At 43.0% G+C, this 14,221-nt stretch overlaps 1 protein-coding gene across 1 annotated transcript; it reads right to left on the reverse strand.

The window, feature by feature from the left end:
* Positions 1 to 2,768: 2,768 nt before the first annotated feature.
* On the reverse strand, positions 2,769 to 3,533 carry LOC138894625 (uncharacterized). Its single transcript, XM_070179335.1, has 2 exons — positions 3,251 to 3,533; positions 2,769 to 3,133 (listed from the first exon to the last, which is right to left on the reverse strand). Exons 1-2 carry the CDS (start codon positions 3,531 to 3,533, stop codon positions 2,769 to 2,771), a joined length of 648 nt encoding a protein of 215 aa, XP_070035436.1.
* Between the last annotated feature and the right edge of the window lie 10,688 nt (positions 3,534 to 14,221).

Below are 14,221 nucleotides of genomic sequence, written 5' to 3' on the forward strand. Positions count from 1 at the left end.
TGACCGATATACTATCACGACCCGAAATTTCCCACCGACGGGACCGTGATGGTGCCTAACAGTTCACTTGCTAGGCAAGCCAATGTTAGAGAATCATTAAACCAATTCCTTATTCACATTCAGTAATTAACAATAATTAACTAAGATGAAATATAATAAGTGCGAAATATCATAAAATTGTATTAATTACTACCACCCGGATCTGGAGTTACAATTCATGAGCATTCTAGAATTTACTACAAGTAATAGTCTGAAAGAAATACAAATGTCTGAATGAAAGAAACAGTAGAACGAAAAAGATAGACGGAAACTTTAAGGTCTGTGAACGCCGACAGATCTACCTTGAGCCTCCGGACAGCGGACCAATAGAAAAATCTCGATCAACCCTTGCCGGTGTCAAAATTTGCACAGAAAGTGCAGAGTGCAGTATCGGTACAACTGACCCCATGTACTGGTAAGTGCCGAGCCTAACCTCGGCGAAGTAGTGACGAGGCTAGGATAAGACACCCACATATAAATTGAACAGTATAATTATGCTAGTGGCAACAACAGTAAATAAAGAAATAACACAAAAATAATGGGAAGGGGACATACAATGGGGGAATACAATATAAAGAGTGAGAATAATGAAGAAACAGAATTAAACCGAAAATCCTTAATTAAATTGAGCAAATAAAACAGCAAAGAAAAATTGCACAACATCACCCTTCGTTCTTTTACTCTCAATCTCACCAAATAAATAAATAGAACGGCACGGCATCACCCTTCGTGCTTTTACTCTCAACCTCGCCAAATAAATAAATAGAACGGTACGGCATCACCCTTCGTGCATTAAACCTCTCATAATATACACGACATCATACTTCGTGCTTTACACTCTTCCTCACAATATGAATAATGCATGCACGGCATCACCCTTCGTTCTTTACACTCTTCCTCACAATATAAATAATGCATGCACGGCATCACCCTTTGTGCTTTACACTCCTCACAAATCACATAATCAATAACAACGGATAGATAGGAGTATCACAAAGAAACCAGTATTTTATCCATAATCAATAGCACAATGAAACCTCAACCTTGAATCAATGTTCGAAAGTTACCAAATCTCAGTGAAACCAGATATAAGTCACCCAACATTTTAAATAACCCGCTAAGCCTGGATAGTAGAATTTAAGGCTACAAAATAGACAAGAATAGAACTTCACTCGCATGCTATGACTCGAAAATGATGCATAGATGCTCGTAACCTCACCTATACATAGTATTTAATAACCAAACATGTAGCAAATAAACACATAATACCTATTCCCTCAAGCCAAAGTTAGATACGACACTTACTCGCTCCGAAGGCCACTTAATTCTCAATCACATATTTTCCTTTAGAATTCACCTCCAAACCACTCGTATCTATTCAAAAATGACTCAATAATTTTAAATATTTCTAAAAAAATCAATTATATTGCATAAATTAAATTTTCTAAATTTTCCTCCAAAAGGTCAAAAGATTGACCCCGGGCCCGCTTGGTCAAAACCCGAGGTTCAGACCAAAATCCATTTACCCATTCACCCCCGAGCACGAATATATAATTGATTTTGGAATCCGACCTCAAATTGAGGTCTAAATCCCCAAATTTCCGAAATTCCTAGTTTCTATCATGAAAACTCTAGATTTTAGGTTGATAATTCAAGAAATGTAATGGGTAATTGAAAGAAAAAGGTTTAGAATCACTTACCAACACTTTGGGGAAGAAAATGACTCTTGAAAATCGCTTTTACCCGTTTGGTTCTTGAAAAATGTTGAAGAAATGGCTTAAACCTGTGTTTGATTCTGTTTTATGCACTGGGCGACAGTGTGCATCGCGTTCGCGAGGCCACTATCGCATTCGCGAAGGCTACTAGCTACCAAGCCTTCGTGTTCGCGAGACCTTCTCGCGTTCACGAACCATTTCTCGTGTTCACGATGAAGGAACGACCAACCCTCCCCCATGTCCCCAAGTGCTTCGCGTACGCGATGAGCCGGTCGTGTTCGCGATGAGCCGGTCGCGTTCGCGAAGGGTAATTCCCCCATCACTTCGCGTTCGTGACCAGGCCTTCGCGTTTGCGAAGAAGAAGTCTCAACCTCACCAGTTTACTCTTCGTGTTCGCGAGAGGACCTTCACGAACGCGAAGAAGGATATGCGAGACACTAGAATCTGCTGAAAATCATATTTTTTCCAAGTCCTAAACATCCTGTGGCCTATCCGAAACTTACCCGAGCCCTCGGGGCTCCAAACCAAACATGCACACAAGTCTAAAGACATCATACGAACTTGCTCACGTGATCAAATTGCCAAAATAACACCTAGAACTACGAATTTAGTACCAAATCAAATAAAATTCTCAAAAACACTTTAAAATTCCTATCTTCTCAACTGGACGTCCGAATCACGTCAAATTAGTTCCGTTTCTCACCAAATTTCACAGATAAGTCTTAAATATCATAATGAACCTGTACGGGCTCCGGAACCAAAATACGGACCCGATACTAATAATGCCAAATATAAATCAATTCTTAAAAACAAATAATTTTTTGACTTTTAATTTTCATCAAAAATTCATAACTTGAGCTAGGGACCTCCGAATTCGATTTCGGGCATACGCCCAGGTCCCATAATTCGACACGGACCCGCTGGGACCATCAAAACACAAATCCGTGTCTGTTTACCAAAAGGTTGACCGAAGTCAACTAAAATCAACTTTTAAGGCATAAATTCTTATTTTCATCAATTTTCAACATCCGAAGCAATGGTATCTGGTCTGGCAGGGAGTGCATAGAAACAGGCCTGACCGCCACCTGATCGGCCTCCCTCTCTTGGGTGACCCCTAGTTGACTGAGCTACACCCCGAGCTGGATGGGCGGGTAATGAAGTAACTGGTGCCGAAGTCGAAGGCTGACTCCTCTGTTGAGATGAACCTCCCAAAAGGCGGGGACAATGCCTCTTGATATGAACCAATTCTCCACACTCAAAGAAACGTGTCTCTGCAAATGGCGGCGGGGATTGAAGGGAACCCCGAGCACCGGAATAACTGCTAGAAGGTCCTGTCATAGATGAACCCTGAGCTGATGGTGCATGAGACGAACTCTGAGCTGGTAGTGCACTGAATGAAGACTAGCCCTGCTGATAGCTGTGTGCTCCATGGCCAGATGATGCACCACGCTGAATCGGGTGAGTCCTCTGAGCATGTTTGAAAGGACGACCCCTACCGTGGTGGAACTGACCCCCAAAAGGAACACCGTTGAATCCACCCTGTCCACGAGACCTCTTTTCCTCCCTCTCAACCCGCTTCTGGCGACGAATCATCTCAATCTGATGAGCAATATCGACAACCTCATCAAATGTAGCACCAAACACTCTTTCTCTAGTCATAAGCAATCGCAACTGAAAAGTTAGGCCATCTATGAACCTCTTGACCCTTTCCCTATTTGTGGGAACCAACCAGATAGCTTGACGGGCCAACTTTGAAAATCTCATCTCATACTGCGTCATGGACATATCACCCTAACGAAGCTTCTCGAACTTCCTGCGCAGCTTCTCTCTGCGGGACTGAAACACAAACTTCTCCAGAAAGAGAACGAAGAACTGCTGCCAGGTAAGGGGTGCTGCGCCGACCGGCATACACCTCTCGTAAGACTCTCACCAATAGAAGGCAGCCCTAGAGAACTGAAAATTAGTGAACGAGACCCCACTGGTCTCAGGAATACCGGCTGTACGGAGTATCCTCTGACACCTATCCAAAAAGCCATGCGCATCCTCTCCCTCTGCACCATTGAAAGATTGAGGCTAGAGCCTCCCAAACCTCTCCAATCAACGCTGCTCATCCTCGGGAATAGTAGGAACCACATAGTCCTGAGCAGCTGCAACCGGCTGGATTGGTGGTTCCCCCCGTGTCTGGAGTCCCTGTACCACCTGCTATGGTATGCGGGCGGCGGGAGTCTGAGAGCCTCCCCCGGCCTGAGAAGTGGCTGCTGCGGCCAGAACAAAGACCGCCTGAGCAAGACTGGTGCACATGGTCAGAATCTGAGTTAAGGCCTCCTGAAGGCCTGGAATCACAATGGGCACAGGTGGTGCCTGAGATGGTCCCACAAGCTCATCCACAAATGGAGCCTGCTCCTGAACTGGGGCAACGGGTGGATCTGCAGGTGCTGCCCTAGCTGCGGTGCGAGCTGTACCTCTGCCCCTACCATGACCTCTACCGCAACCTCGGCCTCTCACGATCCTGACTGGTGGATGTCCATCCTGCCCCGTAGTACGCGTCCTCATAATCTGTGAGAGAATTAGAACAATAAAAATTTAGTTACCAGAATCAAAAGATTCACATGACAAGAATTCAAGAATGTGAAGTTTCCTAATGGTTCGGCAGCCGCTCGAAGATAAGTACAAACATCTCCGTACCGATCTGCAAAACTCTACTAAACCTGTCATGCCTCGTGAGACCTATATAACCTAGGCTCCAATACCAACTTGTCACGAACCAAAATCTAACCGTCATGATGATGCCTATCATGGAACTAGGCTAGCCACAACTCAATATCTCAACACAGAAAAATCTTTGAACATAAATACAGAAGCAATTTAATAATTTTGGAAAGCCTATTTTAAAATAGAAATATCCAAAATACGATACAACCCATCCCAAAATCGGGGTGTCACTGAGTACATGAGCTTATAAATCAGAATACATTCCACTACAGTGTCTAGAGAAATAAACTAAAAATACAACTAGTGATATAGAAGGAGAGTCAAGGTCTGCGAATGCCGTGCAACTGCCTTGGTAGTCTCCGAACTCTGAAGTCTCAATCAACAACTGCCGTCATGGCCAAACACTCCTGGATCTGCACACGAGGTGCAGGGAGTAACGTGAGTACATCTAACTCAGTAAGTAACAAGTCCAAACTTTGGACTGAAAGATAGTGACGAACTCAACCGGTACAGATAAAATAAAAATAACTGTACATAAATGTAACAACCCGACCGATCGTTTTGAGTATTATAATCCCGTTCCCCTATTTACTGCTCAATTTACGATTTATAGTTGTTTTATAACTTAGCGTATTAGTGAGTTCGGGTCCGGAAGGAATTAGGAGTGAAATGAGACACTTAGTCTCATAATTGAAAATTTAAGTTAGAAAAGTGGACCGGATATAGACGTATATGTAAACGACCTCGGATTTGAATTTTGATGATTCCAATAGCTCCTTATGGTAATTTTGGACTTAGGAGCGTGTCCGGAATATTATTTGGAGGTCCGTAGTGGAATTAGGCTTGAAATGCCGAAAGTTGAATTTTTGGGAAGTTTGACTCGGGGGTTGACTTTTGATATCAGGGTCGAAATCCGATTCTGAAAATTTGAGTACCTACGTTATGTCATTTATGACTTGTGCGCAAAATGTGAGGTAAATCGGACATGATTTGGTAGGTTCCGAAGTCGTTTGTAGAAATTAGAAATTTCAAAGTTCATTAGGCTTGAATTGGGGTGTAATTCATGGTTTTAGCATTGTTTGAGGTGATTTGAGGGTTCGACTAAGTCCGTATGACGTTTTAGGACTTGTTAGTATATTTGGTTGAGGTCCCGAGGGGCTCTTGTGAGTTTTGGATGGTTAACGGATCATTTTTGGCCTTGGTGAGATTGCTGATATCTGCTGGTGCATTTTTCTAATTTTCTCTTTCGCGTTCCCGAGTGGGCCCTCGTGTTCACGAAGAGTGTTTTCTGAGTGTGAGGTTTTGTTCTTCGTGTCTGCGAAGGGGAGGACGCAAACGCGAAGGTACGTCTATGTGTGCATCGCGAACGCGTGAGAGGTGTCGTGTTCGCGAAGAGGAGTGAGGCTATCGGGGACCCCCGGGTCCTTGTTCTACGCATTCGTGAGGTGGCGTTCGCGTTCGTGAAGGTTTGAGTTTGTAAAGCTTTGCGTTCGTGAAGCCACGGTCGCGTTCGCAAAAGGGTTAAATTTGTGGGCAGTCGAGTTGTGCTTCGCGAACGTGAGGGACCTGTCGCGTTCGCGAAGAAGAGAGGTCTGGACAGAGGCGATTTTCAAGGAAAACAATGGGGTAAATGTTCTTAACTCAATATTGGTTAAATTTCCCGAATCCATGGTTGTTTTTATCATTTAATTGGTTAATTAAGTTGGAAAAGTTTGAAAACCCTCTTAGTTTAAATTGAAGATTTGAGGGTCGAGTTGGGGTCGGATTTTGATAAAATTGGTATGGTTAGACTCGTGATTGAATGGGCTTCCAGATTTTGTAACTTTTGTCGAGTTCCTAGACGTGGGCTCCACAGGCAATTTTTGAGCTAAAATTTGGATTTTTATGGAACATTAGCATTTTCTTATGGAATTAATTCCAATAAATTTTATTGACTGAAGTGAATTATTTGTGACTAGATTCAAGGCATTCGGAGGCCGATTTGCGAGGCAAAGGCATATCAGAGGAAAGCATTTCACGCTCTGAGGTAAGTAACCGTTTTAAATATGGTCCTGAGGGTATGAAACCCTGGAATTGTGTGTCATGTGATTATTTTGGAGGTGGCACACATTCTAGGTGACGGGCGTATGGGCGTGCACCGAGAGGATTGTGACTTGGTCCGTCCCGTAAAACTATAAAGTTGAATAATTTGTTGTTAGCTATATGCTCTCTATGTGTTGAAGAAATTTGACTATAAATCATGTTAAAAATCATTCTTAGGCTATGTGATAGTATTGTTGGGACCCACATAGGGCACGTACTTATTGAATTAATTGCTAATTTCTATCTTGAGCTCAGTCATGATTTTACTTGCGTATCATACCTCAGTCTTTCTTGATATTTGTCGATGCATTATGTTATCTTTGTTTGGGCTAAACTTTGTGATTTCTGAGAGCCCGGGAGACTAGAGAGGTTGAGGACTGAGTAAGGCCGAGGGCCTGTCGGTGTGGTAAGGATATTATGGAACGTGAGTTGTCCGTGCATGATATTATAGCACGTGAGTTGTTCGTGCATATTATGGCGCTTGGGCTGTAGGAGCCCCTCCGGAGTCTGTACACCCCTAGTGAGCACGGGTACCCATTGAGTGTGAGTGTTGAGGGCTGAGAGCCGAGTGATGAGTTGAGTGGCTGCTGCCTGAGAGGCTGTACTTGCTTTGCATTTGTTGTTGCACTTGGTTGCTATCTGTCATTTTTGTGAAATCTCTAAAAGATTTTATATCCGGATTACATGAACTTGAACTGTATAAAATTGATTTGACTTAAACTCCTGGATTTGAAAGCATGTCTATTCTTTGCTGAAATTACTGAAAGTGAACTATAACTGTGTATCTCATCATTATCTTCAGTTCCTTAGTTATTATTGTTACTTGCTGAGTTGGTTGTACTCATACTACACCCTGCACTTCGTGTGCAGATCCAGGTGTTCCCGGACATAGCAGGTGTTGATCTCTTTGCGCGGTTGATTTTCAAGAGATTTTGAGGTAGCTGTCGTATTCCGCAGACTATTACAGTATTTGGTCCTAAACTATTATAGACCATATTTTCCAGACTTGTATTCATATTAGATGCGCATGTACTCAGTGACACCAGGTTTTGGGGAGTGTTCGTGTCAGTATTTCTGGGATTTTCTATTGTATTAAATTATTGTATTTTCAAACTTAAGAGAAATTGTGGTTTATCGAGATTGTCGGCTTGCCTAGTATCGAGATAGGCGCCATCACGACAGGTTGGGATTTTGGGTTGTGACAAATTGGTATTAGAGCCTAGGTTACATAGGTCTCATGAGTCATGAGCTGGTTTAGTAGAGTCTTGCGGATCGGTACGGAGACGTCTGTACTTATCTTCGAGAGGCTGCAAAACCCTTAAAAAAATTTCACTTTTTTGTATTTTGTCATGCAAATTTGTTGATTCTGGAAACTAAATTTCTACTATTCTATTCTCTCACAGATGGTGAGGACACGTACTACCAGATCGGACGGTCAGCCACCAGTTAGGGTCGCGAGAGGCCGGGGCCATGGTAGAGGCCGAGGCCGAGGTAGAGGTCGAGGTGTAGCTCGTACCATAGTTGGGCCAGCACCTGTAGTGCCACCAGTTGCTCCAGCTCAGGAGCAGATTCCAGATATTCATAGATGGCCTCACTTTTTAGCTGTGATTACTCATGACTAGAGAGAGAGTGTCTGATGCTACTTTTGACGAGGTTGTCAACATTGCTTGTTAGATTGAGATGGTTCATAGCTATGAGCGGGTTGAGAGGGAGCCTAAGAGGCCTCGTGGTTTCGGTGTTTTCAGCGGTTTTCTTTCAGGGGGTCAGTTTTACCGCGGTAGGGGCCATTCTTACAGACACGCTCAGGCGGGTCGTCCAGCTCATTGTGGTGCATTAGCTAGCCACAATTCTTATAGTTCTCACTCAGACCAGTCTTTATTTAGTGCACTACCAGCGTAGAGTTCTCATCATGCCTCGTCTGCTCAAGCTTCTACAGGTTATTCTTCGGGTTACTAGGAGCAGCAGTTCCACCAGAGGAGGGGGTTGTTTCGAGTGCGGAGAATTGGGTCATTTCAAGAGAGATTGTCCTAGGCTATTGAGTGGGGCTCCACATCAGAGTTCTCGACCAACGGCACCAGCTCCAGTAGGTACATCACCCGCCCAGCTAGCTCGGGGTGGGGGTCAGGCAACTAGGGGTCACCCAAGAGGGGGAGGCCAATCAGGTGACGGGCATGCTCGATTCTATGCTTTTCCTGCCAGGCCAGATGTTGTTGCCTCAGACGCAATAATCACATGTATTGTTTCAGTGTGCCACATGGAGACTTCTATATTATTTGACCCTGGTTCCACTTATTCATCTGTATCATCGTATTTTGCTCATTACCTGGATATGCTCTGTGAGTCCTTAGTTTCACCTATTTGTGTATCTACACCGGTGGACGATATTATTACTGTGGACAGTGTGTATCATTCATGTTTGGTGACTATTAGGAAATTGGAGACTAAAGTTGATCTCTTATTACTTGGTATGGTTGATTTTGATGTAATTGTGGGTATGGATTAGTTTTCTCCATATCATGCTATTTTGGACTTTCACTAAAAAATTGTGATGTTGACGATGCCGGGTTGCCAAAGGTTGAATGGAGAGGTTCTCTAGATTTTGTTCCTAGCAGGGTAATTTCTTATTTGAAGACCCAACGTATGGTTAAAAAGGGATGTCTGTCATATTTGGCCTTTGTGAGAGATGTTGATATTGATACTCCTATTATTGATTCAGTACCAGTCGTGCGAGACTTTCCGGATGTATTTCCTGCAGACCTGCTGTGTATGCCACCTAACAAGGATATTGATTTCAGTATTGACTTGGTGCAGGGCACTCAGCCTATTTCTATTCCTCCGTATCGTATGGCATCAGCTAAGTTAAAAGAATTGAAAGAGCAACTTCAGGAACTCCTTAAAAAGGGGTTTATTAGGCCTAGTGTGTCACCTTGGGGTGCACCAGTTCTGTTTGTGAAAACGAAGTATGGTACTGTGCGGATGTGCATTGACTATAGGCAGTTGAACAAAGTGACGATCAAGAATAAATATCCTTTTCCACGTATTGATGACTTATTTGACCAGCTTTATGAAGTGAGGGTGTTCTCGAAAATTGATTTGAGATCTGGGTATCACCAGTTGAAAATTCGGGATTCAGATATTCTGAAGACAACATTTAGAACTCGTTATGGCCACTATGAGTTTCTTGTGATGTCTTTTGGGCTAACCAATGCCCCAACAGCATTTATGCATTTGATGAATAGTGTATTTCAGCCATATCTTGATTTATTTGTCGTTGTATTTATTGATGATATTCTGGTGTACTCACGTAGCTAGGAGGAGCATGCACAACACTTAGGTATTGTATTACAGAGGCTGAGAGATGAGAAACTTTATGCCAAATTCTCTAAGTGTGAGTTCTGACTTAGTTCAGAGGCATTATTGGGACATATAGTGTCAAGTGAAGGAATTAAGGTGGATCCGAAGAAAATAGAGGCAGTTCAGAATTGTCCCAGACCATCTTCAGTTACTGATATTCAGAGTTTTCTTAGCTTGGCCGGTTATTATCGTCGTTTCGTGGAGGGTTTCTCATCTATTACATCACCTATGACTAAATTGACCCAGAAAGGTGCTCCGTTCAGGTGGTCGGATGAATATGAAGAGAGATTTCAGAAGCTCAAGACAACTTTGACTATAACTCCAGTATTGGTGTTGCCTACAGGTTCAGAGTCTTATACTGTGTATTGTGACGCGTCGTGTATTGGTCTCGGTGCAGTACTGATGCAATATGGTAGGGTGATTGCCTATGCGTTCAGACAGTTAAGGGTATATGTGAAGAATTATCCAGTCCACGATCTTGAGTTAGCAGCTATTCTTCATGCCTTGAAGATTTGGCGGCATTACTTGTACGGTGTCCAGTGCGAGGTATATATCGATCATCGGAGTCTACAACATTTGTTTAAACAGAAGGATATTAACTTGCGGAAGCGAAGGAGGTTGGAGTTGCTTAAGGATTATGATATCACCATTCTCTATCATCCCGGAAAGGCCCATGTGGTGGCCGATGCCTTGAGTCGTAAGGCGGAGAGTTTGGGCAGCTTAGCATACTTACCGGTAGCAGAGAGGACTTTAGCCTTGGATGTTCACGCCTTGGCTAATCAGTTTGTTAGATTGGATGTTTCCGAGCCGAATTGAGTTTTGGCTTGTGTGGTTTCTCGGTCTTCTTTATATGATTGCATCAGAATGCGTCAGTATGATGATCCACATCTTCTTGTCCTTAAGGATATGGTTCAACACGGCGATGCCAAGAAAGTCACTCTTGGAGATGACGGTGTATAACGGATGCAGGGCAGGCTATGTCTCCCTAATGTAGATGGTTTGCGTGAGTTGATTCTCCAGGAAGCTCACAGTTTGCGGTACTCTATTCATCCAGGCGCCGCGAAGATGTATCATGATTTGAGACAACACTATTGGTGGAGGCGGATGAAAAAATATATAGTTGGGTTTGTATCTCGGTATTTAAATTGTCAACAGGTAAAGTACGAGCATTTGAGACCGGGCGGATTTCTACAGAGACTTGAAATTCTAGAGTGGAAGTGGGAGCGTATTACCATTTTCAAGAGATTTTGAGGTAGCTGTCGTGTTCCGAAGACTATTACTGTATTTGGTCTCAGACTATTATAGACCATATTTTCCAGACTTGTATTCATATTAGATGCTCATGCACTCAGTGACACCAGGTTTTGGGGAGTGTTCGTGTTAGTATTTGTGGGATTTTATATTGTATTAAATTATTGTATTTTCAAACTTAAGAGAAATTGTGGTTTATTGAGATTGTCGGCTTGCCTAGTATCGAGATAGGTTCCATCACGACAGGTTGAGATTTTGGGTCGTGACAATAAATATAGGTATGCTTTCAAATTAAATAGGCAACTCAAAACAATAAAGTGAAGTAGATCCGAACAGTGTAAAGAATAGAACTTTGCTATTTCTACATGCCAATGCACATGCTGTATGTGATGCACTATGCTGTGAGTCTCATGTGCTCACACTCTCGAATGCTCAACCACTCGATACTGTATATGGCCCATATGACCTAGGGAAGATCCATCCCGGAACATATACATCACTGACTATAAGTCACCCAGTACCGAAGAAGGCCAATCCAGCCCTGTGGAGAATATCTATCTCCAGGTATCAAGTACTTCAGACAAGATCCATGTCCAGGGAAGATCCATCCCTCAATAATATCAACCATGCTCATTGGGGGTGTGTTACAGACTCCGGAGGGGCTCCTATGACCCAAGCGCTATCATAAAATCAGTATAACCGCTGCGGCGTGCAGCCCGATCCAGGATCTCAACCTCACTCAGTCATCAATCTCTCCAGTCTCACTCATAGGCTCACAATATCATGAAAACTATCCCGAAACAACGATATGATGTATGAATAAATAACAATTGAGACGGAGATATGATATGAAATGCATGAACATGACTGAGTATATAATATCAATGAAATCAGTGAGATGACAGCAAGAAACGACCACTAGGGGTCCCAACACTACCGGCATAAAGCCTAAACATGATATCTAGCATGATTGATAGCTCGATTACTTTATCACAAGATGAAAATACGGATATCAACAAAATAGAGTCATTATACAGTGCCGTGGAATCAACCAGTCCACAATTATCACGGTGCACGCTCACACGCCCGTCACTTGGCATGTCCATCACCTCAATACAAATCGTATAGCACATAGTTCGGGGTTTCGAACCCTCAGAACCAAGTTTGAAAGCGTTACTTACCTCAAACCGAGAAAATCCTACTCCGAAATGCCTTTGCCCCTCGAATCAGTCTCCATACACCCCGAATCTAGCCACAAGCAGTACAGTATAATTAATATAGGCTAAAGGAATTAATTCCACAAGAAAAATACAAAATTATAAGCCAAAATCCGAAATAGGCTCGACCCGGCCCCCATGCCCATGCCTCGAAATCCAATAAAAGTCACAAAACCCAAAAGCCCATTCACTCATGAGTCTAACCATACCAATTGTTTTTTAAATCTGACACAATTTGGTCATCCAAATCCCCAAAATCCACTCTCCAATTCTTAAGCCCTAAACCCCCAAATTTCACTTTAAAATCTCACTAATTAGGTGGGAAAATCAGTTGGGAAACAAGTTTTATGATCCAAAACAAGTACAAGAAGCTTACCTCAATAATCACCTCGAAAATCTTCTCCAAAATCGCCTAAGTCCGAGTCCAAAATGTTGAAATAAGACTAAAATCTCGAACCCTTGCTTTTAAACCTTCTACCCAGATGTTTTGCATCTGTGGACCTATTGTCGCACCTACGACGCCGCATATGCAATGAAAATACCGCTTCTGCGGAAGTCACTTGCACCTCCAGGTCCCATACCTGCGCTCCAGGTTCTGCACCTGCGAACGCGCATCTGCAGCCCTGGTCTCGCTTCTGTGGAGTCACTCTCTCCTAGCTTCCCCCGCACCTGCACCCACTTGTCCGCATCTGCGCTACCGCAGGTGCGGAAAATTCATAGCACCTGCGACCCTTGTCCTTCATGGCCTTTCCTGTATCTGCGATTCGTGCCATGTTTCTGCGTGCTCGCACCTGCGGTGCCCACTCTGCAGGTGCGGTTACACCAGTAGCAATAGCTCTTCAGCTGCTTCATTAACTCAAAGATCAGGTTCGTTAACCACCCAAAATCTACCCGAGGCCCCCGGGACCTCAACCAAACTTTCCAACAAGTCATATAACCCAATACAAACTTAGTCGAACCTTCGAATCACTCAAAACTTTTAAAAATTTGACTTTCGCCATTTCAAGCCTAAATCAGTTACAGACCTCAAATTCACAGTCCAGGCACGCCCCCAAGTCTAAAATCTCCCAACAGAGATAACGGAACCAACAGAACTCCATTCTGGAGTCGTCTTCACATCATTCCAACTACGGTCAAAATCCTAAGACTTAAGCTTTTGTTTTAGGGACTAATTGTCCCAAAATACTCCGAAACAAAAACAAGACCTCCCGACAAGTCACATAAGCAAAAACAGATACGGGGAATGCAGTAAATAGGGGATCAGGGCTAATACGCTCAAAACGACAAGCCGGGTCATTATAGAATTGGGATAAGTCGAGTGCTTATAATCAGTAGAGAATAATTAGGCGAAATTATATAAGATGTAGTGGGAAAGATTCCAACAATTGGAAAAATCATAACTCTAGACCTCCTTAATCGTGTCTCCAACTCTTAGTCTCCTTAGTTAATAATTTTTACTGGGCATAATAGGTAAAGACCCCCCCCCCCCCGAACTTGACACCTTTTAATAAGCGTACACCTTAACTATACGTGATTTTAATTACCCCCTACGCTTATTTTTTCGGATGTTATTACCCCCTAACCTTCCACGTGGAAGTGAAAGTTGTTTCAAATGACTGAGTGCGTATGTGAGTGTTGTTTTTACCACGTCAGTTTAACATTTCCCTTTCCTAATCCTTTCCCATCCCCTAACGGTAATAAATTCATTTTCCCCCAAAAATTAAGACCCCAACGGTAAAAACCCCATTATCACCCCTATTTATTCTATTCTTTCTAATTCTTCAATATTTTCTTTCTTCTCACTTTCTTTGTCCATCCAAATTCTATTTTAGCCATTTTTGGTTCTTATTT

Source organism: Nicotiana tomentosiformis, chromosome 6 (genome assembly GCF_000390325.3).
Source record: "Nicotiana tomentosiformis chromosome 6, ASM39032v3, whole genome shotgun sequence".
Taxonomy (NCBI): domain Eukaryota; kingdom Viridiplantae; phylum Streptophyta; class Magnoliopsida; order Solanales; family Solanaceae; genus Nicotiana; species Nicotiana tomentosiformis.

Bases quoted from the DNA above. Each gene is read 5' to 3' on its own strand.
- LOC138894625 (XM_070179335.1), bottom strand. From the start codon at position 3,533: ATGACGCAGTATGAGATGAGATTTTCAAAGTTGGCCCGTCAAGCTATC. The intron at 3,134-3,250 runs GTAGGGGTCGTC...GTGCACTACCAG, and splicing joins TGGGGGTCAGTTCCACCACG to CTCAGAGTTCGTCTCATGCA.